Source organism: Erythrolamprus reginae, chromosome 5, assembly GCF_031021105.1.
Source record: "Erythrolamprus reginae isolate rEryReg1 chromosome 5, rEryReg1.hap1, whole genome shotgun sequence".
NCBI lineage: Eukaryota > Metazoa > Chordata > Lepidosauria > Squamata > Dipsadidae > Erythrolamprus > Erythrolamprus reginae.
Window position 1 is genome coordinate 59,104,821 of NC_091954.1, and position 24,633 is coordinate 59,129,453.

Sequence of the window (24,633 nt, forward strand, 5' to 3'; positions counted from 1 at the left end):
GTAATAATATTGCATAAAGTTTAGCTATAAACTAGTTTTTATTTTAAAAAAAGGAAAATTGGTATTTATTTTAACATGTAGCCAAGATAGTGACCTACTTCATCAAGTTTAGCTCTGGTTTCATTTAGTTCCTGATTATAAATGGTATATTCCAGTGCTCTTCTCATTTTATCCCATTTTTGATATTGAGCTAGTTCTTCCTTCTCTTCTTCCAGTGTATGTAATCGCTCTTCGATATACTTCAAAAGCTCATTTATTTTCTCCCTTTTCCCTTCTTTAAAAGCCATGCAGAAACAAATTAAACAAGAAGGTTATTAGTACCGTGTTTCCCCGATAGTAAGGCCATGTCTTACTTTCTTTTTACCCCCAAAAGCCCCACTATGTCTTACTTTCGGGGTATGTCTTACATTACCATCCCCGGAAGCGAGCCAGTTTATGCCCTGGAAACCAGCTACTCTTCCAGCCAAGGCACCTTTTGAGCGGCGTTGCAAAAAAAAAAAAAAAACATCTTACGTCTCCCCTTCCCCCAACCCCGGCCTCTTTCACACAACCCGACCTCTTTCTTTCTCCTTCTCTGGCAGATCGAGCGCGCGAAGTGGCACCTCTCACCTTCCGCCGCTGCTGGCCGCCCGCCCTCTTTCGCCCAGCGCCGCTTGAAAGGACCCCCCCCTTGGCTTCTGCGATATGCCGGAGAGCCGGAGAAGGGGGCGTCCGGACCCCCCCACCCCCAGCAGAAGCCAAGGGAGGGGGGTCCTTTCAAGCGGCGCTGGGCGAAAGAGGGCGGGCGGCCAGCAGCAGAAGGCGAGAGGTGCCCCCTTCTCCGGCTCTCTGGCATATCGAAGAGGCACCTCTCACCTTCCGCCGCTGCTGGCCGCCCTCTTTCGCCCAGCGTCGCTTCGGAAGCCGCCGAACGCCGTCAGGGGGGTGCTTGGCGAGCGGCACTTGGCGAACGGAGAGGCGGTCACCAAGCGCCCCCCTGACGGCATTCGGCGGCTTCCGAAGCGACGCTGGGCGAAAGAGGGCGGCCAGCAGCGGCGGAAGGTGAGAGGTGCCTCTTCGCGCGCTCGATCTGCCGGAGAGCCGGAGAAGGAGGCACCTCTCGCCTTCTGCTGCTGGCCGCCCGCCCTTTCGCCCAACGTCGCTTGAAAGGACCCCCCCCCCTTGGCTTCTGAGATATGCCGGAGAGCCGGAGAAGGGGGCGTCCGGACCCCCCCACCCTCAGCAGAAGCCAAGGGGGGGGTCCTTTCAAGCGGCGCTGGGCGAAAGAGGGCGGGCGGCCGCGGCGAGGCGAAGGGGATGGGCGCGTGGGGAGCTGTGAGAAAGGAGGCGGCCGAAGCGGCGGCCCTGGCCGAAGCGGCGGACCAGTTCGCGGCGCTGGCAAGGGAGCTGCGCGCCCAGGAGAATCTCCCTTACGCAGCCTGGTGCCAGCTGGCGGTGGCGTGCTGCGTAAGGGAGACTCTCCTGGGCGCGCAGCTCCCTCGCCAGCGCCGCGAACTGCTCCGCCACTTCGGCCAGGGCCGCCGCTTCGCCCGCCTCCTTTCTGGCAGCTCCCCACGCACCCATCCCCTTTGCCTCGCCGCGGCGAGGCGAAGGGCGCGCGGGGAGCTGCCGGAAAGGAGGCGGGCAAAGGAGGGCGCAGCTCCAGCCGAACAAAGTGCAGCCGAGCAAAGTGCAGCAGGTCAAGCAGGCCACCAGGACAGGCCACTGCCGGCCGCTCGGAGCTCTCCACAAGGCTCGGCGTGCGCGCGGCTGCTCCTCCGAAGCCGGCTCGGGGGTTTCCATGAAGAGGCGGTGCCTGCGCCACGGAGGCAGCTGGCACCAGGCTGCCTAAGGGAGATTCTCCTGGGCGCGCAGCTCCCTCGCCAGCGCCGCGAACTCTTTGCAAAGCGAAGGACGGCGCTGGGGCCGAGGGAACCGCCGCCAGGGCTGCTGCCGCGCTGCCTGGGTCTTCCCGAAGTCATCGGGCTCCCCCCCGCAATACCCCCGTGTTTCCCCGAAAGTAAGACATATGTCTTACTTTCGGGGTATGGCTTATATTAGCCAACCCCCCTGAAAACCCCCATATGTCTTACAATCGGGGGGGTCTTACTATCGGGGAAACACGGTAGATACAACTATATATGCCTTTTAATACTTTCTGCGGACATCAATTGATATGAAATGGAATAAAATTCTTTTAAGGCCAATATGACTGAATTACTTTGTCCCAATAATGAACTACCTGTATTCATATTTTGTTCTTAATGTTTTTCTGAATGGTGTTATCATGCTTTAATAGATTATTTATCTATGTATGGAAAAATATTCTAAATATATATTAAATATATTTATAAACAAAAACATGAACAAAAAACATTTTCCCCAAGATAAACATTTATTTATTGTTGGTCAGTTTTTATTAGACAGTTCATCACATTGCCAATGTATTGTTTGGGGCAGTAGCTGCAGTTTACATAGTTCCTGAGTCATAACTAGAGTTTGGTGTTCCAGGGCTAAGCAATGTAGTTGTTAAATGAGTTATAACCAACCCCAAAAAAATAAACTTGGATGCATCTTATATACCGAATGTAGCCCCACCTAGCCATCCCCACCCTTTGGTCTCTGCCTCCAAGCAATTTACCTCCTTGCAGCAAACTGCTCAGAGCCTAATTAGCATAAGCAATTGAATATCAGCCTCCTGAGAAACAGCTGATTCATCACAGGCAAGCCTGCTAGAACTGAAAGTGAAACTAATTGCAAGGAGTCAAATTGCTGTGAGGGGGACTCATGACAATGTTGGACTGCTGAAACTGCAAGGAGGTAAGTCAATAACTATAAATGCCTATAGAACAGAGGTCTTCAAACTTGGCAATTTTAAGACTTGTGCACTTCAACTCCCAGAATTCTCCAGCCAGTATAGCTGGCTAGAGAATTCTGGCAGTTGAAGTCCACAAGTCTTTAACTTGCCAAGTTTCGGGACCCCTGCTATAGAATATTCAAATTATCAGACTTATTTTTTAAAGACTGCTTTATTATTGTTCTAGACAACTTAAGAAAATCAAGAAGCTTTTTAAAATAAATGCTTGATCTGAAGAGACCCAATGCTATTGTATCTTCTTTTCAATAGCAGAGAATAACCAGAAAGCCACATTTAAAGATGTAAAGATCTGTAAAAGTATAATCTGAAATGTAAGTGTCCTGTTAAGATAAGGCAACTGAGTTAAACTATGAGTTAGTCATGTTTGAAGTGGATCTATTTAAATAATGTTGAGGAGTTACTGTGATTACATTTAAGAAAACTCAGTTTTCTAAAAAGACACCTTACAATATAATACTATAGATGGATATAGCATTGCTTCCAGCTGTACAGATTCAGCTCCAGTGATCTTAGAAGCCAATGTCTTAGAAGAACTTGAACGATTAAAGATAAATAAGGCAATGGGTCCAGATGGCATCCACCCACAGTTCTTAAAGAACTCAAGATTTGTCATTGCTACCCCCCTGACTGATTTATTTAACCAATCCCTGTTAACAGGAGATGTTCCTGAGGATTGGAAAATGGCCAGTGCTGTGCCTATCCACAAGAAGGGGAGTAGAGAAGAAGCTGGTAACTACAGGCGTTAGCTTGACATCAGTTGTAGTTAAAATGATGGAGACTATGCTCAAGAAGAGGATAAATCAGCACCTAAAAAACAATAACTTATTGGACCCAAATCAGCATGGCCTTACTGAAGGCAAATCATGTCAGACCAATCTCATTGATTTCTTTGACTATGTCACAAAGGTGTTGGATGAAAGTGGTGCCGTGGATATTGCCTATCTGGACTGCCTTTGATACGGTTCCACTTAAAGAGATGATAGATAAATTAGTGAAGATTGGACTTAATCCCTGGATAGTTCAGTGGATTTTCAGCTGGCTGAAGAGTAGACATCAGAGAGTTATTGTTAATGGCGAGTATTCTGAGCAGAGACAGGTTACAAGCGGTGTGCCACAAGGGTCTGTTCTGGGTCCTATTCTTTTTAATGTTTGTGAGTGACATAAGGGAAGGTTTGGTAGGGAAGATTTGCCTATTTGCCGATGACTTTAAAGTGTGCAATAGGATTGATATTCCTGGAGACGTCTGTAATATGGTAAATGATTTAGTTTTACTAGATAAATGGTCAAAGCAATGGAAACTGCAGTTTAATGTTTCCAAATGTAAAATAATGCACTTGGGGAAAAGGAATCCTCAATCTGAGTATTGTATTGGCAATTCTGAGTTAGCAAAAACTTCAGAAGAGAAGGATTTAGGGGTAGTGATTTCTGACAGTCTCAAAATGGGTGCGCAGTGTGGTTGGGCGGTAGGAAAAGCAAGTAGGATGCTTGGCTGCAAAGCTAGAGGTATAACAAGCAGGAAGAGGGAGATTGTGATCCCGCTATATAGAGTGCTGGTGAGACCACATTTTGAATACTGTGTTCAGTTCTGGAGACCTCACCTACAAAAAGATATTGACAAAATTGAACGGATCCAAAGTCGGGCTACAAGAATGGTGCAAGGTCTTAAGTATAAAATGTATCAGGAAAGACTTAATGAACTCAATCTGTATAGTCTGGAGGACAGAAGGAAAAGGGGGGACATGGAGGTGAAAATTGCAGCCATGGCAACTAGGTTGAAAGAGCTTGGATATTTCTGTTCTTGGCGCGTTGCCTGTAGAATCTGTCCATCATAGCGGTGTATGCATTAGTTGAAGTTCTCATGACAGTAATCTGAATTGCTTTACAAGAGTAAAACTTTGCTTTACAAGAGTAAAACTAAAGCTAAAACAAAATAAGCAACATGCAGGATCAGAGTATGCAGTATAGCATCCCCATGGTCAGATGTTTTGTCGATTGACTCATATCTATGATAGTCTGTATAGTCTGGAGGACAGAAGGAAAAGGGGGGACATGATCGAAACATTTAAATATGTTAAAGGGTTAAATAAGGTTCAGGAGGGAAGTGTTTTTAATAGGAAAGTGAACACAAGAACAAGGGGACACAATCTGAAGTTAGTTGGGGGAAAGATCAAAAGCAACGTGAGAAAATATTATTTCACTGAAAGAGTAGTAGATCCTTGGAACAAACTTCCAGCAGACGTGGTTGGTAAATCCACAGTAACTGAATTTAAACATGCCTGGGATAAAGATATATTCATCCTAAGATAAAATACAGGAAATAGTATAAGGGCAGACTAGATGGACCATGAGGTCTTTTTCTGCCGTCAGTCTTCTATGTTTCTAAAACTTTCTGGCATTAATATATTGCCATACTGTATATTTCTCCAATTCTTTGTTATTTCTATGGGTCAGACACACATGCACAGAAATACACAGTAAACAGGGTATAATATCTTCTTTACTAAGAGGCAGAGGCCTTTTTTCCTTGTCTTCCTCTACCAAAACTAAGGTGCAACTTATACTCTGAAAAATACGTATCAGTGCTTTATAAAATATATGTAAATCTATCTTTGATCTGTAATTTTTCCATGTAGGAGTAATGAATATGAATATAATAAAAGGAAAATAATTTGCAGGTGTTAAAAATATCTGTTTGTTTTAAATACTAAGTTTAAGTGCACCAAAGGTGCTTTTTCAGAAGAAGCTTCTTGGATGAAAAGCGAAACATCTTCAAAGAAAAAATAGAAAGTCCAGTTGCATCTTGAAAAAGCACCTTTGGGACAACCATGACCTGGATGACTGAGAATGTCTATTGATATTTATGTAACTGCAATCCTCCCAAAATAGTAAAATAAAAATGTGTGGAATATCAATAAACTGAAATATTATGAAATTCAAATAAAAATTATGTTACCTGTCTCCTTCATCAAGGAAATACTCTCTTCTTTACGTTCATCATATACTCTAGTTCCAGCTACTTCTCTTAGCAATTTTAATCTCTGAGAATCAGGAGCTGTGGCCATCTGATTGATCTAGAAACAACATTTTCTTTCACTGTTTTTGTTTATATATAGAAAGCGAACAGGTAATGCACTAATGACTAATATGAAATACTAATATACGATTTTATTGTTTATAATTCTGTTCAGACTAGTCATGCTGCTACAGCTAGTGAAAATCAGAATATAACATCTGGAAGGCATTCCACCCTCAGTCGTTCCCATTTCCAAACTTCATTAGCACTCATTCTCAAATATTTTTACTGTGTGGTTTGATGCAACTAGAGTGTATCAGTCTATTCCATACAGAATATAGCTGTGATTTAATAATGATCAGTGCAAGTCTTACATTCAATACTTTTGCTATCTCTAATAAACATTATTACAATCAATCCATGTACCATAAATTATTTGTTTGATCTGAAAATGGTAAGGGATTGATTGATATTTTCATGGAAGATAAATCTGATTTGTACAATTCTTATTTTAAATTGTTACTCTTATTATAATGTCATAATTTAATAACATAACATTTAATCTGGAAAGGAAAAACACATTGTATTTGAAGCACATCAATAAAGAAAAAAATGGAGAACATATTTTGAATGGTTCAGATTAAGGAGAAATATAATTAATGAAAATTAATCAATTAAAGTATCAGTCTCCAAACTTTCTGGATCCGCAGATGGGCAGGACGATGGAGAGGATATGAAATGTTTTTGCACATACAACCTAATTCTGTGCATGCGCAAATGAAACTTCTCACACTTACGCACCACTTGTGTGGCTTGGTACCAATGGCCTGGGAGTTGGGGACCCCTGAATTAAAATATAATTAGAAGTCCTGCTTCTGTTTTAGTGGACAATTTGCTTCGAAAATTATCAACTTTTCTTTTTGAAAAATAGTTAGTAGCTATTGTCATACCTTTCCTTGCTTAACAATATAATAGGGATTGCTGCGAGAAAATCCAGCACTTTCAAGGAGGTTCATGACATCATTTTTCCTAGAAGTAAATTTTAAGTCAATTTTACAAACATTGTAGCATTAAAGTAGCATTTAAATAACCAATGTCCTTCTATTAATTCATTAAAAAATATTTTGCTTGATATTTGTTATTTTTGAAATGGCATTGTTCAGTTTTTTCCAGTATTACCAAGTAGAATATTTTTATAAAATTTAGATCAAACCTTAAATCCAATTCCTACTTCAGAACTATAGCAGGGGAATGAGAACCCAGAACACATTAATAATCAAATGGAAAACCATAACAGGTGTGTGTTCTTTTTTCCCTCTATGCTGTTTTGTTCTTGTTAACTCCAACAGGAATAGAAGTAATGCATTTTAATGGTGGCATTCTCACCACTACTGTTCTAGATATGGTATTTCAAAGCTTTTCCAATCCAGCCCAAAACATTTATTTATATATTTATTTTTTATTAAAGAATAAACAGGAAACTGCCTATAGCAGTGATGGCGAACCTTTGGCACGGGTGCCACAGGTGGCTCGTGGAGCCATATCTTCTGGCATGTGAGCCGTTGCTCTAGCTCAGCTCCAACGTCCGTGTGGGTACCAGTCAGCTGATTTTTGGCTCGAACTAAGGCTCTGGGAGGGCGTTTTTGGCTTCCAGAGATCCTCTGGGGGGGGGGGGAGTGTTTTTACCTTCTCCTGGCTCCAGGAAAGCCTTTGAAGCCTGGGGAGGGTGGAACACGAGCTTACCGGCCCACGAGAAGTTGGGAAAAGGCCGTTTCTGGCCTCCAGAGAGCGGGGGAAGCTGTTCTCACCCTCGCCAGGCATTGAATTATGGGTGTGGGCACTCGCCCATGCGCAATAGCATGCACGTACGCTCTTTCACCACCCGAGGAAAAAAAGTTTGCCACCACTGGCCTATAGCAATCCGTTTTTCTAAATACAGTAGTTAGAAGGAACACTTTCTATATATTTCTATATCATAAATATAGTTTATTTTAAGGCCATGTAGTTACAAAAAATTGAATTTGATAAATTAAGGGATTTGCAATGAATATAAATATGAGCCGTGATTGTGCAGTGGTTAGAATGCAGTATTGCAGGCTAATTATGTACACTGCCAATAGTTCGATTCGTACTGGCTCAAGATTGATTAAGGTTTCCACCTTTCCAAGGTCAGTAAACAAGGACCCACATTGGGGCAATATGATGATTCTATAAACCATTGTGAGGGTTTTAAAGCAGTAAGCCCAAATGCTTTTGCTATAAATACAACAAATGAAAATATTCAAAATAGTTATCTTATATACCAATTCAAAATTTCATATAGAACCATCAATCAAATTGCTTTCATAAAATAAAACTGCCACTTACGTCACCATTTTCTTGTCTAAGAAATATTGGTCTTTTTTAGCTCCAATGACTCTGCGAAGAGATACCTCTTCCTTATCAATCTTAAAATAAGATAAAATGCCAACATTTATTTCCTGGGTATAATTTTTGATCAAATAATTTATGATTTTCCTTTTAATTTAAATAAAACAAAACTAAGAGGACTTATAAAATAAAAATAAAAATATTTAACTTACTGGTAATCTGTTGTCTGAGTTGTCAAAAATAATTTCCACAAAAGCAGAGATTACCCGTGGTCCTGTGCCTTCCTAAAATATACATATATATTTATATATATAAGTTATCCAAGTTTTAAAATGTTCTATTTTATACGTTTTGTTATCCTATTTTTCAAAGTTTATGTGGGTGTAAATGCTACTCTTCCTAGAAAATAGAAATATTGTTTGTGTAATAAAAAGCTTAGTAATGCAATCAAATGACTTAAATTTTGCATTTTCCTTCACTAAATTAGTATAGCTATTAGACTAATTAAAATAATTACATAAGTTAATCTTAAAATAATATTTTATGGTATCAGACCCAGTTCAGCATTATTTTAGGGAAAAAGCATCTATTTCTGCTAATGGGAATATGTTTTGAAAAGCTTAAATACTAGGGAGTGGACATACAGGTTAAAAAAAATACACTGACCATACAAAGTGAGAGAAGGGCAGAAGTAAAAAAGGGATGTGATTAGAAATGTATGTAAGAAATTACATGGAAAGATTTACATTGAAGAGAGAAGAGAGGAATGGCATGACTCTAGCTTCATTTGGATCTAACGTCAACAAATTTTTCTAGAAATAATGTAGCCCTTGATTCCTTTTTCCTCCTTATCTAATTCCATAATTCAATTCTGGTTGAAAGACAGCTGTGCAATAATTCAATTTATTTAGGATTTTTAAATTATGGCAATACATACAATTATACAATCAATACATACAATTAAAACAAATTATTGTAGTAATTATCAGTCAAGAATTTGCTTACATGCAACAAAGCCAGCCTTTGCTCAGGACGAAGATGACTGAATTCATCACTGAGGACGAACTGAATTGCTGTAATAAAGAAATATATTAGATTTAATATGTAGATGTATTTTAATATTGAACTTCCTAAACATTGGTTTTATAAAGTATTATAGAAGGTATTATAGATTGTGTAAAAGTACATAGACTTTATATAGTTTTATTCATACTACAAAACTTTGATTTGTGTAATACAGGGGTCGGCAACCTTAAACACTCAAAAAGCCAGATAACAGAAAACAAAACACAGAGGCAGATGCGCACACACCCTGCATCACTGGCGCAGCTCCTCTGGGTTGCCTCTGATAGTGTATGGAAACGCACTCCTGCCTGTGAGGAGGTTGGGAGGCCAGTTGGGTACAGCGAGCCCACAAGCGCAGGGCTTGAGCAGCAGACAGGCGCATCCAGCCATTCCCTGTTGCTGTGCATGTAGTGGCCAAGGCTTTCCAGGCATCTGCTGAGAGTAATGTGCTGGCCTGTCGCTGCTGTCGCTGTTCCCCATGGCAGAGGTGCTGGCGTGCCATGGCTCTTGGGCCCTCGCTGCTTGTGCCTTTGCATCTATTGACTCTGCAAAGCCCTGCAGTCAGCTAGAGAGTGCTGGGCCGTGGGTCAGCCTCATCACCCCTTCAGCTCTGCCCCCTGCCCCTACCTCCCTTGCTGGCGTGGGCTGCTCATCCTCCACCTGCCTTCCCAGCATCCTTCAGATCGGGTATGCAGGTGATGGCAGTACTTGGGAATCCCCTACAAGGAACAGCCACCCCTTCCTCGGTGTTATGTCTGCTGACTTTCCCCGACTTCCGACTCTCGAGCAAAGCCTGCACAGTCTCTTGAAGTGAAAGGGGAGAAAGATTTCTTGCACATAACCAAAAGGTTCCTTCTCCTGCTGCTGTATCTTAAGTGCACTCTTCCCTCCCGCTCGGCTGAGAGAGAGAGGGGCGTGTTTGGAAGAGACAAGGAAGCGTGTGCCCAGCTGCTTCTGCCACTGAGCCTGGCTAGAAGTTTGGCTGTCAGCTCGGCTTCAGGCAGCCCACAAGGGTTTCTCCCCCCTCGGGTTTCACTTGAGAGACAGAGGAGGATCAGTGGACACAACACCGAGGAACACAATGGAACTAGAAGTCCCATGTAGGATGCTCGCTTCACGGCCATCCCACCCACCTGACCTGCCACTTCCCAATTGTGTCCCACTGCGAGACACGCGTCCTGACACTTGTGGCTCTGTTGCGTTCCATTGTAAAATAAAACTTCTCATGAGTTCGAGAAGTTTGATTGAACTTGCAAGAAGTTTTCTTTTACAATGGGCTTCTTTGGACACAACGTTGAGGTACGTGATAGAGCTGCAATTGTCAGATAGGATGCATATCTCATGGCCCAACATGTCCCACCAGCTGGAAAAGTGAGACTCATCACACCACCGCTGCTGCCTTGTGGAGCAGGATTCTGCAACAGGACCCCAGCTGTGCTATTTGATGAAACTTGCGGCAGTCCTACAATTTGTGCATGCAAAGCACAATAAGCCTTCTCCACAAGACAGTTGTGGTGTTGGCCAAGCGGGTCAGCTGCTTGGCCAGTGCCAAGAATAGGGAGGGGAGGTGATGGTATATCCAGTCCCATGCTCGCCGCCTACTGCACCCCCAAAATACCTCCCTGCACCGATAAGGTCAAGGCCCTATTTTCAGGGTTTAAAAAAATATAAGGCCGTCTTATTTTCCCAAAAACATGGTACAAATGTACATAGCAGTCATGCACAATATTATCTGCATACCTTTAATACAAATTGGATTATCATTTAATGCAAATTTGGAAGCTTTTTCTTACCATAGAAAAAGTTGCTTTTTCCGGAACCATTTCTGCCCACTAAAAAGAAACAATAAAAATTATGTAAATGTTGATGTCAATTCATTATAGGATTATTTTAAACTGGATTCAGAAGATAAAAAAACTATAGTTTTATATAAAATTATATTTATGAAAATATTGTAAAATAGAATTATCAACTAACCACCTACACTTAAAATCAACCAGACACATTGTAGCAAAGTGCAGAAAACATAAAAGTGACTTTCACATTGGTATTTTCTTTTTCTTTTATAATACTTTTAAATCATCTTCTACTATATGAATACAGTATTCTCAAATTTGAATTTTATCCTATCTGTATCACAGTCTGATACACTTATATTCCTCCATTCAGCCATGTCATTATGTAACAACCTTGGAAAACAAGCTACTAAAAAGGGGAAAGTGATTTCCATAAGATTTATTAGCAATATAGCATTTGACTTGTGATTTTCCAAATTAATGCTTTTGCACAGGAGCCTCAAGTACTGTACAGTGGTACCTCGGTTCTCGACCACAATTCGTTCCAGAAGTGTGGTCGAGAACTGATTTGGTCTAGAACCGAATTAATTTATTCCATAGGAAATAATGGAAATGGATTTAATTGGTTTCCAGCCCATTGACTTGCTGGGAACCAATTAAATCTACAGTATTTCCTCTATTTCCTATGGGATAAAGATCTGAGGGGCCGGGGTGAGAGGGAATGGGAGTCGGAATCCGACACGCCCCTCCTGGCCGCCCTCTTAACAGCCTCCTAGTCTCTACCATCTAACTGCTCCAAGCTGCAGGAAGGGTAGGGCTGGCTGCAATACCGGCAGCTTCGGGGGGCTCCTTTCCTCAGCGGTTCAGTTCGTTACCTTCAGCCAGCTGCCCCAACTTTTTCTTTCCCGGCGGCTCCGGCGGCATCCCTTCGAGGAGCAGCAGCAGCGTCAGGAACGTCACGTGATGAAGGGAAGTTGCCAGAGCTGCCGCCGGCGGGAAAGAAAAAGTTGGGGCAGCTGCCTGGAGGTAACGAACTGAACCGTGTGACGTTCCAACGCTGCTGCTGCTCCTTGAAGGGAAGCTGCCGCCACCGGTGGGAAAGAAAAAGTTGGTGCAGCTACCTGGAGGTAATGAACTGAACCGCTGAGGAAAGGAGACCCCCGAAGCTTCCGGTATTGCAGCCAGTCCTACCCTTCCTGCAGCTTGGAGCAGTTAGATGGTAGAGACTGGGAGGCTGTTAAGAGGGTGGCCAGGAGGGGCGTGTCAGATCCCGACTCCCATTCCCTCTCACCCCGTCCCCTCAGATCTTGTGGCAGCTGCTTTGCAAAGCTGCCCTGGTCGCACATTTCGGATAGTAAACAAAATTTTCTGTTCAGTATCTGATTTTTTGTTGGGATACCGAAGCAAATTTTTGCAGAAAATTTTGTTCGGTATCCGAAATATACAAAACCAAGGCGTTCAAGAACCAAGGTACCACTGTACTTCCAAATGTCTTAACTATACATTACGAATGAAATACAAATATAGTCCATAAAAAGATTAAACAAACAAGAATTTTATCGCTAATAAGGCTATAGTGGAAATATTACATTTTCTCTTGAATACATTCTATAATTACAACCACAATTGAGCTCAAAATTTATGTGGTTAAGTGATATATTTGTTAAGTGAATTTTGCCCCATTTTAGAACTTTTGTCAGCTGTTAAGTAGATCATTGCAGTTGTTAAGTTGTTGTTAAGTGAATCTGACTTCTCCATTGATTGTGCTTATCAGAAGGTAACAAACAGTAATCATATTACCCCGGGACATTACAACTATGTCAGTTGCCAAGTTTCTGAATTTTGATCATATGACTATGGGGAAACTGCAACTGAGTGAAAAACAGTTATAAGTCACTTCTTTTAGTGCCACTATGGTTTTGAAAGGTCATTAAATGAAGTACAGTAGAACCCCGACTTACGAGACTAATTGGTTCCGGAAGGAGGCTCGTAAGTCGGAACGCTCGTATGACGAAACATTGTTTCCCATAGGAAACAATGTAAAGTCAATTAATCCGTGCAACAACAAAAAAAACCGCTGCCGCCGAACGCGGAAGTTAGCGTTTGACTTCAGGAGACAGCTGCGAAGCGGCGCGGGTGTTTTAAAACGTCGCAGCCGGCCTGGGGGGCTCGGGGGCTTCCCCCCGAGCCCCCCAGGCCAGCTGCGACGTTTTAAAACACGCGCGCCACTTCGCAGCTGTCTCCTGAAGCCGAACGCTAACTTCCGCGTTCGGCTTCAGGAGACAGCTGCGGTTTTAAAACGTCAAAGCCGGCCTGGGGGGCTCGGGGGCTTCCCCCCGAGCCCCCCAGGCCGTCTGTGATGTTTTAAAACACGCGCGCCACTTCGCAGCTGTCTCCTGAAGCCAAACGCTAACTTCCGCGTTCGGCTTCAGGAGACAGCTGCGAAGCGGCGCGCGTGTTTTAAAACGTCGCAGCCGGCCTGGGGGGCTCGGGGGCAGGAGACAGCTGCGGTTTTAAAACGTCGAAGCCGGCCTGGGGGGCTCGGGGGCTTCCCCCCGAGCCCCCCAGGCCGGCTGTGACGTTTTAAAACACGCGCGCCACTTCGCAGCTGTCTCCTGAAGCCAAACGCGGAAGTTAGCGTTCGGCTTCAGGAGACAGCTGCGAAGCGGCACGCGTGCCAGCACCCCAGTGAGCCCCCCAGGCCGGCTGCAACCTTTTAAAACACGCGGGATACGAGCGCCAAGGAGCTGTCTCCTGAAGCCGAACGCGGAAGTTAGCGTTCGGCTTCAGGAGACAGCTCCTTGGCGCTCGTATCCCGAATGTGAGCTCGGGAGGCGAACAAAAATGACGCTCCCCTCCCAGCTCTTATCTCGAGTAGCTCGTAAGTAGAGCTGCTCGTATGTCGAGGTTCCACTGTACATTCTCAAAGTAAAATCAAGGGTTATCTATATTAGTTGCATAGTATTTTTTTATTTTTCCATTAAGACACCTTCCAATATACTTCCAACAAAAGTATAGTGGGTGACTCATAGTAAGAACAAAATGTTGCACAACATTTTGAAGTTTTACTATTAAAAAATATTTAAAATATCCAGTAGTATTTGCATTAATTATATATATATATATATAATATTTATCTTTTGTAGAGCTTACCAATGACATTATGTTTTGAACTGAAGGGATCTACTATAGTTTGATCTCTGTAACTTCTAAATCCCTGGATAATTACCTGAAATAAACAGAATTATTTTTTAAAGTAAACAAACAGATGAAATCATATATCAACTAGATTTTGAATTAAATTGTTGCAACAAACTTAATCTATATTCATTCAGTATATATCCATGCTTGTTGTACCTTCTGTTTTACCATACACAGATCAAACATATTGCATCATGCAATCTAGGTAATGTTTGTTAAAGATCACATATGTTTTAGCTAATAATGCAGCAATGTTAGTATAGAAAAGATATGCATTCACATAACTCCAAAAGCACTTCTCAAATAGCATCACAAAATTCCACAATTACATTAAACAATCTAGGGGTCATCCTGATTATTATCTGTGCTATGCTCTTTACCATGCCCACATTGCACCCCATATATGAAACACCTTTTTTTTTAAAAAAAAACCCATCAATGGTCATTTTTATTTTGGGGTTTTAGATGGCCCTATCATTTTTCTACATTCTCTTATCTTGTTTCTACTCACTTATTTATCTCTTCTAACAAATATTTTACTCCAAAACACATTCATTCCAGATTATTGCACAACTGTACTAAAATCTATCATTAGTTTTTTTTCTATTATCACCACAAACTGGGGCATAACATGCAATATTATTAATCCTTCTTGTCAACTCATCACCTAGTTGACACAACTTAGATCAGGGCTGACAAACTCTTGGCCCATGGGCTGGATGCATCATGCGCTGGCCATGCCCACACTCCGTTTAGCAAAGGGGAAAGCATCCTGATATGTCACGTGACACCGCTGTGAGAAAGTAAGTTTGATAACTTGACTTAGATGATCCAAGGTATATTTACTGACCTACTTTTGGCCTTACTTTTTGAGTAATATTTTAATCCTTTCGTAATTAAAACTATAGCTTCATCTCCCAGCATGGACTTTATAACTTGTATTCTACAAGATCAGCCTATCTTCTTCAAACGTATTACATCTTTCCAACTTCTCAGACACAAACATTTCCTTTAATTCAAATTCATTTATTTTATACTTTGTACAAAGTACTTTTCTTGCATTCTAAGTTGCAATCTTCAATATGCCAGATGGAGCTACATGTACTGACTTCCACTGCCTGTCATGGCTTTCTTTGGTTAACCAAGACTTGCACATAGCAGTTTTACTAATTTGAAAAGGTGTAATTAAGTTATCAGCCTTATTGTAATTATGTCACAGCCAACATTGTTTGTTATGTAAGAACAATACACTTGCCACTTTTGGCAATATCTAGTCCAGTGATATTGAACCTTTTTTCCCTCAGGTGCTGAAAGAGCGTGTCCGTGCGCTACCGTGCACATATGAGTGGTCACACTCTTAATTCAATACCTGAGGAGGATGAAAACAGCTTCCCCTACTGCCCCTGGAGGCTGGAAGTGGCCTGTTTCCCAACTTCTGGCGGGTTCAATAGGCTCGTGTTTCGCCCTACACAGGCTCCAAAGGTTTCCCTGGAACTGGGGTAGAATAAAAACGCCTTCCCCCATCCCTCTGGAGGCTCTCTGGAAGCTAAAAATGCCTTCCCAGAGTCTCCGTGGGAGCCAAAAATCAGCTGGCCAGCACACACATGCATGTCGGAGCTGAGCTAGGGCAACAGCTCGTGTGCCAGCAGATATGGCTCTGCGTGCCACCTGTGGTACCCGTGCCATAGGTTCGCTATCATTGTTCTAGTCAATATGCCACAAATGTCATTCAAGCTCATTCTTACTCTAATCTTATTTACACTATGCCAAGTACATTCCTTATTCAACAGACCTATCTAGAGCAGTGTTTTTCACCCTTAACAACTTTTAAGATGTGAGGACTTCAATTCCCAGAGTTCGCCAACCAGCCATGACTAGGAATTTTGGGAGTTGACTGAGAAACACCAATCCAGGGGACTACACGAGTGTCTGCATCCAACCGTTTGGATGTAGTTCCTCAGGATGCAGCACCACACCAAACCAGCGAAGTAGGATGCACTGCGGTTTTGGGAGGTGGGGAAAGACACGTCCCCACCCACCCGTCCGAATTCATCACCTCGATCTGCCTCATGAAGTCAATTTTCTTTGTGATTCTTCACTGCAATCTCTCCAGAACCAGCCCACAATCTTATTTTCGTTTATTTCTTCCCGACCAATCAATTTTACATCAGCTAAGAACCGCGGCCTCCCCCTTCATCGCGCCAAGAAAGACAGCAGCTCCTCAGGGTCAGCCCTTATAACACCCCTCCTTCCCAGAAGGGCCCGAAGATGGGTCATCTCTCTTCTGAACTGCCATTGGAAAAAAAAGACTGTCCGGGTCGAAAACTAGGCACCGAGGAACCTTTTCCGCAACGACAGCGGCCTGCATAGCCTCACTGCCCCTGCCCACCAACAAGCACCCTCCTCCTTTTCCTCACGCCCCAACCCAACTCCGGCACCCATCTCCCCAAGTATCCTTCTCATTCAATTCTGTATGGCTTTTCCTTTCAATTCCCCATAGAAAATAGACCCCTACGCCGCAAATTTTACGCTCGGCGCGGATTACCTGCTTAATATACATCACTGCAGTGGTGGCGGAGGCCTCCCCTTGTCACCGAGAAGCGCCCACCGCTCAAGCCGCGCACAAAATGGCCGCACGTCTCCCCCACCCTTTGGGACGAACCATTACATCAAAGAAAAGGGGGGATCCAATAAAAACCGAGAAAACGCCTCGGGAAGGCGGGGCGGGAAATGTCACTTTTTCACATTATATGGAGATATCATTCATGCCCACATTTCCGGCCTATCAGTCAGAAGCCGCAGTAGACTGTATGTTAAAATAAGCGTCTCTTTACTCGTCCTATCAGAATTGGTTCAACCCGTAGCAGCGATTTGGGCGCCAAGACAAGTTCGGCCAATGGGGAGAGAGAGGTTGGAGAGCGCTGGACATAAATAAAGTGTTCGCGCTGTTTTGTGGGAGGGGATTTTTCAATCAGGTTCGGTGGTTTTTATAGCCGGAAGTGCACCCTTCGTGCAGAAATGGGAGTTGAAGCGGTCTTGGAATAATTCGAAATAAAGCATATGCGAGGACTAAGAATAATTTATAAGTATGGAGTACAGTTGGGGCGGGGGATGTGGCTAGCATTTTGTGGCGTATTCTATTTGCTTTCATTAAAGAGCTGATATTATGAATAACTTATTAGCCTTGGTTTTGGGTTATTGGAAAAGGAAAAATAGGTATTTCCCTGTAATTTTGAAAACATATTAGTGCGGACATTTCAATTGCATTTTATGGGATTATTCATTGCTTTAAAATGTTTTTGCAGTGTCTTGATATTACATAACATAAGTTTTTCAAAGCAATTTATAACAATTTATAGTTCTAGGCTGTTTACAGTATTAAAAGATAAAATTTTACAAAACTTATACATAATAGGAAGTAAATAATAAAGCTAAATACACGACCCTAACTAAAAGATGGGGAGAGAGAGAGTAGGATGAGGGTGAGAGGTAGGTAGGATCTCTTAGGCTCAACCACCCCCAATTTTAAAATCAACGCAATATCAAATAGGATTTAAGGCTCCTTTGAAACTAGGGAAGGTGCAATGTGCAAATCTTTCATAACTATTACAGCAGTAAAACAATCTCATCAATTTAGAAGTTCATAGATATATTAAAAATCCATTAAAGAAAGGGCTTTTTTGGATTTCTAATAGTAATCTATAAAATAGCCAATTACCTCTGAAAGCATATTGCAACTCAGTTTAGTGTAGAATATTATTATTTATTTATTTATTCATTAATTAATTAATTTATTTATTTATTTATTTATTTATTTATTAGATTTGTATGCCGCCCCTCTCCAGAGACTCAAATATGAAATTTACTATCATTGTCTCGCAATCCATACAAGATCCCTAATAGAACTAGTAATATGTGAAGTTTGTATTTAAATAGGGATATACTGGGAGGGGAAGACAATTCCGTTTGGTAATTCGGAAGTAATGAGGCCTGTAATCAAGAATTGATACAGATCATAAAAATTAATCAGCAGTAGGCTATTCTAATAACTCAAATTGGCATTCGATACTACAGTATTTTTTTCAGATTCAGTGACATCTGTTTTTAAAGCATAGCATAAATTAATAGCTGCTTTCTGTAACACCTGAACCTCCTTTGAAAGCACTCCCATATGGAATACCTAAGGTGCTTTGATGTGACACAGATGCAAAGCTATATATCAGGAGACTTTGATTTCTGGTCCCTTTTTAGGCATGAAAGTCAACTGGATAATTTTGGATCAATCACTCTTTCTTGGGTTAAGCACCCTAAATGGTAGCTGATGGCGAAAATAGGTGAGAGAATTAGGTATGTTTTGATTTGGCCAAAAATGAAATCAGGATAAAAATCAATAAATGTAGCGAAGCATCACGATGGGGGGGAGGTAAGTAGAACCCACTACTGGTATGAGATGTGTTCAATTCTAAGGTTTATACGTATCCACATTTTTTTTTAAAAAAGATTATTGGTGTTTCAGCCATTAGGTGGCAGTAAAATTTAAACTTTTGTCTCTTGACTACTATTTTGGGTGTTTAGATTTATATAGCTGATATGGATTGATTAGATTGGCTGGAATTTGAAAATTTTGTTTTCTTATTTCTGCCACAATACATTTTACTATGGAGTGATTTTTTTAAAAGAATAAGGAAAGGAACAGAGGAAACAACTTTCCACTGGAAGGGGAATTCATTTGTTGACAGCTATCACTACACAAGACTGGAATTGTTTCAATTATATGGATTAAGCTGAATTTTGGGGTGCTGAGCTTCAGATTTTGTAGACTAACTCAAGCAATCTACCCATTGAGCAAAGCTGTTTAAAAGGGAAGGAGCAGCAGCAACCAAAACAAGAGTGCAGAATAAGCACCAATTTCAGTAACCAACTAAGGTGGACAAGTGAGCAGTAACGGTGTTGGGCAAATTGTCATTCAACAGATCACTACCCCTAACTAGTTAACTTCAACCATCCTTCTCAGTATATTGTATATTATCCAGATAGAAGTCTGCTTCTATTTTCCAAGGAAGACATAACTTTCACACCAAAACACCTTGGACTGCCTATGAAATAGAAGCTCCATTGAAAGGATACATCCTTAACAGAGAAGTATTTTCACATTGCAGTAAGCACAAGTCAACATGGTTTTCCCTTGCTCAGCACTTTTTTCAGATTAAACTTGAAATTCGTGGTTTATATAATTCATAAACTACCTCCATACATTTGTTAAGGGTTTCTGTAGTCTCTTAGAATCACTGGAGTTTGAAGAATTGAGCAGTATAATTTTGTAGTACAGTATATCTATATATATATATATTTAACCTAAATCCAGAATACTGTATTACTGAAAGTAGGCTACCTTTATTTAGTGAATTTTGTCAATCTTTTGGTCATGACTATATTGTCATTACATAATGTCCTTTCTTGTTGATAGTATTTAAATTTTCATAAGACTAGTGAATTATAAAAGCTAACTAGCTGGCTATACTGTTTTAATATACCTCCAAAATGTCATATTTTGTTTTAAGAGTCCTCTGTGTGTGTGTCACATGTTTTTGCTGAATTTGAAAATTAAGGGAGACTAAGATAGATCTATTTCGGCCTTATTTTGGCCTATATATATATTTAAAACTCATGATCACTGTTCCATTTTCCCTATCAAAAGCAAACAGTGACATGATGTTGAACTGAAAGGAAGTTACAGTATATATATCCACTCCAAATCTTGCCATAAGTAGCTACAAGCTGGTATGTAAAACATTCTTGCAAATGATTGAAGCAATTCAATTTATCTCACACATCCTTTAAACCAGTAGTCGCAAGTTCAGTTTTTCAGGATATTCAGCTATATACCTTTAACAACTTTATGTACAAATAAGTGTGTGAAATAGCAATGCATCTGAAGAGATGAGTGACATGTGAATTTGAATGGTTCAGAGAAGAAGTAGTACAAGAACAGCGTCTGAATCTCCACAGAACTCCATCTGTCTTCTCCGGTTTGGCAGATGGAAAACTAAGACCAACTATGGGTACTATAGTAAAAATAGCATGCTCACTGAGTGCTAATGAAGTCACAAAATAATCTGAAGCAAAAGGGGGAATAATTGTTAATTGTAAGGTCTATAAATTAGTGTAATATTCGACACAACATGTAAAAACAGTGGGAAGAAAATTTACAAGAGGAAATAGAATTTTCACCTTGATAGTATCTCATTATTAGACAAATCAATTTGTATATTAGAATATTTGCAACTAATTCTGATTAGATTTGCTCAAACATAATTGCCTGCTTCCTGTCTTTTCTGCAGTGACAAGTAGATATAGGCCAATTTTTTTGTGTAAGCCTTTTACATCACAAAGTATCCTTAACATAGTTTATACTGAGATTGCTGCTAATAAAGTTATTTATTAGTTTTATCTCATTTAAAAATCACTGGATTTAAAGCATATGGATTTAAAGCATATGTAGGTAATACCTTAGTAAAATTGGTAAAACCAATTTCATCTGTTTAATCTGCATATGCATGACCTTTTGTTAATAGATTTGCTATTAGCAGGCATTCTAAAATTCTGTAGGCTCTTAGGCTATTAACAACTACTGTATATGATGGCAAACAGGAAGTCATATTTTTTATTTTTGTGCATCAGTGAGAAATATAAGCTCACATTTCTTGCTTCTAAGCTCATAGAATCCCAATTAGGGGATGAAAGGGGAGGAAACTATGGCAATTCTATTTATTGTTAGGAAGCTTTTTAGCAAATCTAATTGTTTATGCTTTATATCATTTTCTTTTAGTATATAATTATTTTCCATTTTATTTCTAGCAATCTTGCATGTGCAAATTATCAGTATTCTTCCCTTTAGTTATCAGAATAGTAAAATAAAGCATAGATGAATGATTTAAAGATATGAAATTAATGAATTGAATTGAAGGTTATTAACTATTTACTTTAAAAACTCTACTATAATTAGGTAATATAGATATTGATTATATGATAATCCGAGTCTGCGGAGAGGGGCGGCATACAAATCTAAATAATAAATAAATATATTATATAAATATTAAGTATAAATTTATTAAGTATAACCCTCTCTATTGATTTAAGTTTCCTCTCTCCCTTTTCTATCTTTTTTCCTTTTCTAGAGGTAAACTGATTTATTATTAATTAATTGCCTGAATGAATTTTTATTAATTAATTGTTTAAAATTTACATAGAATTATATATTTTCCTCTACAGTTATATAAGCAGATACTATAACAATAGATAAGAAATATACAGTCAACTCCTTATTTTTTGGAATACAGTGTTCCCTCGATTTTCGCGGGTTCGAACTTCGCGGATAGCCTATACTACGGTTTTTAAAAAAATATTAATTAAAAAATACTTTGTGGGGTTTTCCCCTATACCACGGTTTTTCCCGCCCAATGATGTCATACGTCATCACCAAACTAATAACTTTTGCAAATAAATAACAAAAAAAAAATTATTGTTAATAAATAATTATGTTTATAAATATCAGGATCACTAAGTGTCTTATTCAATGGTGAGTACCGGTAATAATGGTGAGTAAATGGTTGTTAAGGGAATGGGAAAGGGTAATTTAGGGGTTTAAAGTGTTAAGGGAAGGCGTGTGATACTGTTCATAGCCAAAAATGGTGTATTTACTTCCGCATCTCTACTTCGCGGAAATTCGACTTTCGCGGGCGGTCTTGGAACGCATCCCCGCGGAAATCGAGGGAACACTGTATTGTGAATTTAGCTAATACAAAGTTACAAAAGATATCTTTAGATTGAACTGGGGTTGATAGATTGAGCTGGGTTTGATATAGTATATTATTTAAGCAGTGATTGAATATAGCTTATTGTTTACAGATTAAAAATCCTAATGGCAACTCAACAAACCATAACCAAATCAATGAGGAGGGGTAATTTAACCCTTTCATCACCTACTGTACAAAAATCTTCCTCAGCCTCTGATATTACTACTACAGAGGGTAAAGAACAAACTCCCACATTACAAATGTTACAGAACTCCCTGGATAAAATACAGGAGTTCATGATTCAACAACAAGAAGCTACAAATAAAACTCAAGAAACAATTTTGCAAACCCACTTAGAAACACAAATTTTTTTTGAGGAAGTGTGTGAGAATTTTGTGAAAATAAATACTATAATAGAGGGAGTTCAAAAAACAGTAGATAAGCATGAGACTAAAATTCAAGATAATAGGTTGTTATCATCGCTGTTGAGTTCGGATACTTAAGAGAGAGAAGACTGGTAGAGTAACTTCAGCTCTTTATTAGGTTAGTTATTAGGTGACTTCCAGCAGGAGTATACAAAAGGCAGAGGGTTTAAATTGGCAGGAAATCAATACAATTTTCCTACTTCCCTGTGGGACTAGAGTGAAAACTTTCCAACAATCACAACTGCAATGTAAATTTAAAAAAACACTTCAATTTATTAAAAAACTGGAATGGGGCCCTTTAAATTCCACACTTCCTGGGACTTTCACACATGTGGATGAATTACATTAGATTTACTGGGTTTTTTCCTACTTGATTCAACATACAGTATTTGCATAAAATGGGTTAACAACAGGAATCCCTCTGAAGCTAGCACTTGGTAATTATCTTCCCGCATATTCAGCATTCTTGGATCTCTCAAGATGACTCCAAGTTTGCTTAAGCCTTGCTGGTTGATGCTATTTTCTCAGGTGCCATGCTGTGAGAGATGGGTAGAGGGCTAATCCTATCATGTCCTAAGGGTGAAGGTCTTAATCCCATCACCCTGGAACTGAAGGGTGGGGGCAGAAAGCTGCAGGAAGTTGCTTTGTATTTAAAACATGTTTGTCCTTTCATTATTCAGGGAAATATATTCTTCCTTTTCAATATTTCCTAGAATATTTCATTTTTTCTAGGAGAGGGATAGGTGCTATCTTCCTTCACCATTCACTAGGAAATAATGACATTACTACAAAGAATATGAGTAACCCCTCTTTCTGGATATGTTAAAGCAAAAATTTAGAATAAAATCCAACAGTTTCATGCAAGATACTTACGTAACAGTAACTTAAACAATAGCATGGTGAATTAACTGGGTCAACTTGGTATTTTCCTCTATGGCCTTTCATGAAAGGGTCAAAGAACAGAATTTACTAACAAGTATATATGAGTAAGTGATAATTATATGCAGTTAGAATGGACATTGTACAGCAGGGGTGGACAATTAATTTTGCCATGGGGCTGCATGAGAAATTGGGATGGTTTTAGAGGGCCAGACTAATATAATTAACTCAGTTCTACCCAGTACTTTATAATTTCCTCCCTTCCTTTCTCCTTTCCTTCCTTTCTTTTCCCCTGTTTCATTTCTTATTTATTTATTTATTTTGTCCAATACACAATGAGGGTTTTAGTGAGTATATATCAATATACACATAGTAAAATACATGATGAAGGTTATACAGGAGATACTCATAGTAAAATATATCTAAGAAATAATAGAAAAGAAGATATAGGAATAGAATATATAGGAATAGAATATATATACATATACATATATACAGTGATCCCCCGATCATTGCGAGGGTTCCGTTCCAGGACCCCTAGCAATGATCGGGTTTTCGCGAAGTAGCGCTGCGGAAGTAAAAACACCATCTGCGCATGCGCAGATGTTGTTTTTACTTCTGCAGCAGCGAGGAGCCGAAGATTGGGGTTTCCCCACCGCCCACGCAAACTCCTCGCTGCCGCTCGCCCGCCCTTCGCCCGCCCACGCCGCTCGCTCGCGCCGCTTCCCAGCTGAGTCCTGAAGCCAATTCGCTTCAGGTCTCAGCTGGGAAGCGGCGAGAATGAACGGCGTGGGCGGGCGAAGGGCGGGCGGGCGCGCGGGCAGGCAGGCGGCGGACAAGCCGTTCGCTCGCGCCGCTCGCTCGCGCCGCTTCCCAGCTGAGTCCTGAAGCCAATTCGCTTCAGGACTCAGCTGGGAAGCGGTGAGAATGAACGGCGTGGGCGGGCGAAGGGTGGGCGGGCGCGCGCGGGCAGGCAGGCGGCGGACAAGCCGTTCGCTCACGCCGCTCGCTCGCCGCCGCTTCCCAGCTGAGTCCTGAAGCCAATTCGCTTCTGGACTCAGCTGGGAAGCGGCGAGAATGAACGACATGGGCGGGCGAAGGGCGGGCGGGCGGCAGCGAGGAGTTTGCGTGGGCGGTGGGGAAACTCCTCGCTGATGCCCGCCGCTCGCCCTCCCGCCAGCAAGAGGGGGAAGACCTAGGGAAGCCGCCCAGCAGCTGATCTGCCTGGTGC

The 24,633-nt window shown here is 41.1% G+C and overlaps 1 protein-coding gene across 1 annotated transcript in view; it reads right to left on the minus strand.

The window, feature by feature from the left end:
- The window catches only part of SMC3 (structural maintenance of chromosomes 3), a 42,916-nt gene extending 25,946 nt beyond the window's left edge, over positions 1–16,970 (minus strand). Inside the window, exons 1-9 of the mRNA XM_070752737.1 lie at positions 16,848–16,970; positions 14,255–14,330; positions 11,099–11,137; positions 9,246–9,313; positions 8,453–8,524; positions 8,238–8,317; positions 6,821–6,899; positions 5,811–5,928; positions 99–274 (exon numbers count right to left, since the gene is read on the minus strand). Of these exons, the coding sequence (XP_070608838.1) occupies positions 99–274; positions 5,811–5,928; positions 6,821–6,899; positions 8,238–8,317; positions 8,453–8,524; positions 9,246–9,313; positions 11,099–11,137; positions 14,255–14,330; positions 16,848–16,862 (723 nt within the window). The 5' untranslated portion in view covers positions 16,863–16,970. The remainder of the gene's footprint in view (positions 1–98; positions 275–5,810; positions 5,929–6,820; positions 6,900–8,237; positions 8,318–8,452; positions 8,525–9,245; positions 9,314–11,098; positions 11,138–14,254; positions 14,331–16,847) is intronic.
- Between the last annotated feature and the right edge of the window lie 7,663 nt (positions 16,971–24,633).